The sequence below is a fragment of the Chenopodium album genome, chromosome 1 (genome assembly GCF_948465745.1).
Source record: "Chenopodium album chromosome 1, dcCheAlbu1.1, whole genome shotgun sequence".
Classification (NCBI taxonomy): Eukaryota; Viridiplantae; Streptophyta; class Magnoliopsida; order Caryophyllales; family Amaranthaceae; genus Chenopodium; species Chenopodium album.
Window position 1 is genome coordinate 23,401,577 of NC_137834.1, and position 4,451 is coordinate 23,406,027.

General features: G+C 31.3%; 1 protein-coding gene across 1 annotated transcript; it reads right to left on the minus strand.

Moving 5' to 3' along the window:
- Positions 1–1,604: 1,604 nt before the first annotated feature.
- Positions 1,605–4,182, minus strand: LOC145629664 (uncharacterized). Its single transcript, XM_081682151.1, has 2 exons — positions 3,290–4,182; positions 1,605–2,514 (listed from the first exon to the last, which is right to left on the minus strand). The coding sequence occupies exons 1-2, from the start codon at positions 4,180–4,182 to the stop codon at positions 1,605–1,607; spliced, it is 1,803 nt and encodes a 600-aa protein (XP_081538277.1).
- Between the last annotated feature and the right edge of the window lie 269 nt (positions 4,183–4,451).

Sequence of the window (4,451 nt, forward strand, 5' to 3'; positions counted from 1 at the left end):
CATAATAATAATTATCATCATAATAATCTCAATTTCAAACCATAATAATTTTATTAGCAAGATCCTAGGCATGATACTAACAAGTTTAATAACAAACCCTAACATGTCACTAATATTAAAGATTAAAGCTTCATCCCTAACATGACACTAACATGATATTAAAAATAATATGAAGCATCATATAAACATACATGATATTAGAAATTTTAGTTATTACCCTAAACATGATACTAGGAATCATATATATCAAAAGAATAGAAATTAAATTACTTAGTTGGATGCCTTGTATCTCTTTTTAATAACAAAATACACGCGTTAGTAACTTCAAGGAAAATACTAAATCAAAACAATCAAATTAAATAATTTAAATAGAGATTTGGGACCAAACCCTCAGAAATTGTCAACCTTTCACGCCTAGGGAGAAGGCAACTTCGAACTTGGCTAGGTGTATCTAGAACTAATGTATGCGGAATTTTGTGAAAGGGGAAGGTTTAGAAAAAGAGTAGAGAGGGAATAAGCTTCTAGCTTTGGAGAGAGGGAATAGAGATTGTTGATGACTATGAATGATTAAAAATGGGGCCTAGGACCCTATTTATAGAAAAGTAATCCGAAAACCGATAGAAAAGAAATCAAGTTCCATTCGAAATAAAAATCTCCTGTCGCGAACGACAGGTACCAGCGCCAGCCAGACGACAGACTTTGTCGTCTGGCGACAAGCTTGTCACCTTGCGCTGAGTCAGGATTGAAACACGCTTTGTATGCGGAATCCTCTTCTTAATATGATTAAGCAGTAAATTAAGCGTTTATCAAATTAAAATCGGGTTTATCATAAAACACTTATTTTATCCCAAGTAAAACTCCTTAAAAATATAATTATCAATGCTAATTCCATTAGAATTTAAAAGAACCTTCTAGATTATTCTAGAAGATTAAAGTCAATCCTAATAACTTTAGGAATAATAATTAATAGGCCCTCCTCTAGATCATTGGGCCACATATAAAATTCATTTCAGGCTCAATTTAGTATTTTGGCCTTAACTTCCTCATTATTCATCGGAATTGGGCTTATAATATATTATTGGAAAGCTCTTTTCGAGCCCAATTCAACTACATTATTATTAGACCCTTATCATTGACCAAACTGAATTAGACTGGCTATTTTCATAAATAGCGTATAAAAAGAAATATTTTCAAAAACAAAAAGAGAGATATTTTAATAAACTCAACCGCATCACTAGACTTTTCACACTTTCACTTTGTTCGATAATCAAATGTCGTGAAAGGTATTCATTACTGGGTTTGGTTTTGGAGAGACACATTTGGGTGTCTACAGAAGCCCCCACTTTGACTGAGTTTGGAGAAACGCTAGTTTCAAAAACAAAAGTCAAAGTAGCGATAGGGACGGAGAATGATTTTGCATATCTTGCACCGTCGAGCACACATCTGTAGAGTAGCGATCAGGCCCGTTTTTGAGATTTTAGAGGCCTAGGGGCGGATTAAAAAATGGGGCCCTAGTTAGCTAACTATTAAATTTAATAATAGACAAAATTGGGTATGCAAAAAATGAAAAATACGCGGTATTTTATTTATAGTTAAGATAACGCTTATACAAAATGTTTCCTTCTGGCATTTCTAGATGCAAAGTCATTAATAATAGTTTCTACATCAATATGCTCTAACATAGTTCTCTCAATACATAAAGTAGCTAAACCATTCAACCTTTCTTGAGACATTGATGATCTCAGGTAGGTTTTCAATAATTTCAACTTCGAAAAACTTCTTTCGGCAGATGCAACCGTTACCGGCATAGTTAATAGTATCCGATAAGCTATTGATGCATTTGGAAAGCAATCGGCATCTTTGACAAACTCTAGAATCTCATGTGCCGACATCAACATATTTGGTAAAGTCATTTGCAATACTTTTAATTCTGAGAATAGATCATTTGCATCAACATCAGACAAATTATTATGAGAAAAAGTAGTCTTAAAATTGATGCAAGATTTTTTTAATTCATCATTGTCTAATGACTTTAATTTGTTTGAATCAAACAAAAATCCAAATATATTATCAAACACCTCTAATTGTTCAAAACTATTTTTCAAAGAGTTTATTGCCATATCAACAACCACCAAAAAATAATTAACTCTAAAAGATTCCTCGGGTGATTGTAATTCTTCATCATTACCATTATTCTCATCAAATTGCCTTTTTCTAAATATTTGACGCTTTGTCGGAAGTGTAGGCTCTATATCCATATCAAATGCAAGGCTTTTAGCAATATTTATACTAGATTCAAAGCCATTATTTCTATACTCCTCAAAATACAAAATAATACCTTTCACTTCCTTCATTGCAGCTCCAATACACATAGACTTAGTTTGCAATTTCTTACTCACAATGTTAATTGAGAATAAAATGTCATACCAAATCACAATGCCAAGTAAAAATTCATAACTTGCAACACAATTAGCTAAACTTTCACATTCACTCTTAGTCTTAGCATCATCACCACTAGATTCATACAATTTTTGCAAAGCTAATTTTATTTGAGGCGCTTGAAACCTAATAGCTTTAACACTTTTGATTCAACTTTCCCATCGAGTATTACACAAAGATTTAATAGTAAGACCCGGAACATTATCAACTAAAACCTTCCATTTTTTGTAGAACTTGCAAATAATGTGTATATGCGTTGCACATTTCCAAAAAAAGAAATAGCTTTAACACAAGAATGTGTCATATCCGAAAGAGTTAGATTAAGACTATGACAAGCACATGGCATATATAAAGCCCTTGGATTTATTCCAAGTAGTCTATTTTGAACCCCTTGATGTTTTCCTTTCATATTAGAACCATTGTCATAACCTTGTCCTCTAACATTATCAATATCTAAATCAAGAGACTTGCATACATTTAACAATTCATTAAAAAGTCCCAACCCTGATGTATCATCTACTATTAAGAATTCTAAAAAAAATTCTTCTACTTTTTCTTATCACAAGACACATTAACACATCGTACTATCAAAGTCATTTGTTCTTGATGGCTCACATCCGGAGTACAATCAAGTATCATAGAAAAATATTTAGCCTCTTTGATGATCTTTATCATAGAAGTTATAACACTATGGGCTAAAAGAGAAATCAATTCATTTTGAATTTGAGGACCAAGGTAGTGATAGTGAATTTCATGACTTTTTATACGTCTAACATGATCTTGCATTATCAAATCAAATTCAGCTATCATTTCAATCAAACCCAAAAAATTACCATTACTATCCTCATACTATTTTCCATTAGATCCACGAAAAGCTAAATTATGTTTAGCAAGACATTTAACAACAGATATTATTCTTATCAAAACTTGTCTCCAACGTTCCTTTTCTTTAAGAATCCCTTCTTGTAACTCTTTATCAATGCCTTTGTTCTTATTCAATCTCAATCTTGTTTCATTCCAAATACTCATATTAGTCAAATGTTCAACACTATTTTCATGTAGTTTGAGTTTCTCGCTCAAATGTTTCCAATCATTCACTCCATCATTTGCTAAAAGAGTTTTGTTATTTTGAGAAGTGAACAATTTACAACAAAAACAATATACTTTATCAACATGTTTTGAATAAACCAACCATTTTCTATCCGAAGTTTCCCCATTACTCAACTTTCTTATAAAATAAGAATATGAAAAATGCCTAGAAAAACTATCGATAGGAAATGTGAGATTTAATTCTCTTATAGGTCCTTTTTCAATCAAAATATCTCTAGTTTTAGCATCAATTAAACCCCAATTTCTAGGATCATAGATATCAAAAGGAGGGATAAAGTGTTCATTAATACCCACATCAACATTTGACATATCATTAGGAACATCAAAATTTGGCACATCATTAGGAACATCAACATTTGGCAAATCATTAGGAACATCGACATTAGGCACATCATTAGTAACATCGACAATTGGCACATCATTAGGAACATCAACAATTGGCACATCATTAGGAACATCGACAATTGGCACATCATTAAAATTATCATCATTATTCAAGTTATTCGAAGATTCTTCCACTCGACTACTACAAAAAAATTTATCTAATACTCCTCTTTGAGATTCAATCAAATGTTGGGCTCGTTTTCTTTTTTCCCTTTTATCATGTCCGAATGCATATTTTCTCGGAAACATTATTAAAATAAATAATATAATAAAAGTTAAAGAATAATATCACCGAATCTCGCAAGATGCTAGTAGTAAATCCGAAAAGTCCAAATATCGGCAACACCTACAATAACATAAAATTATAAATTCAGTACAATTGAATAATACATTATTTAAATATATCATTTACCACTTAACAATTAAACATATGGTGAATCTGTAATAATATCATACACTGATACACTCATAATTTATTAATCCATAAATAATTAAGGACCATAATTAAAATTTATCAA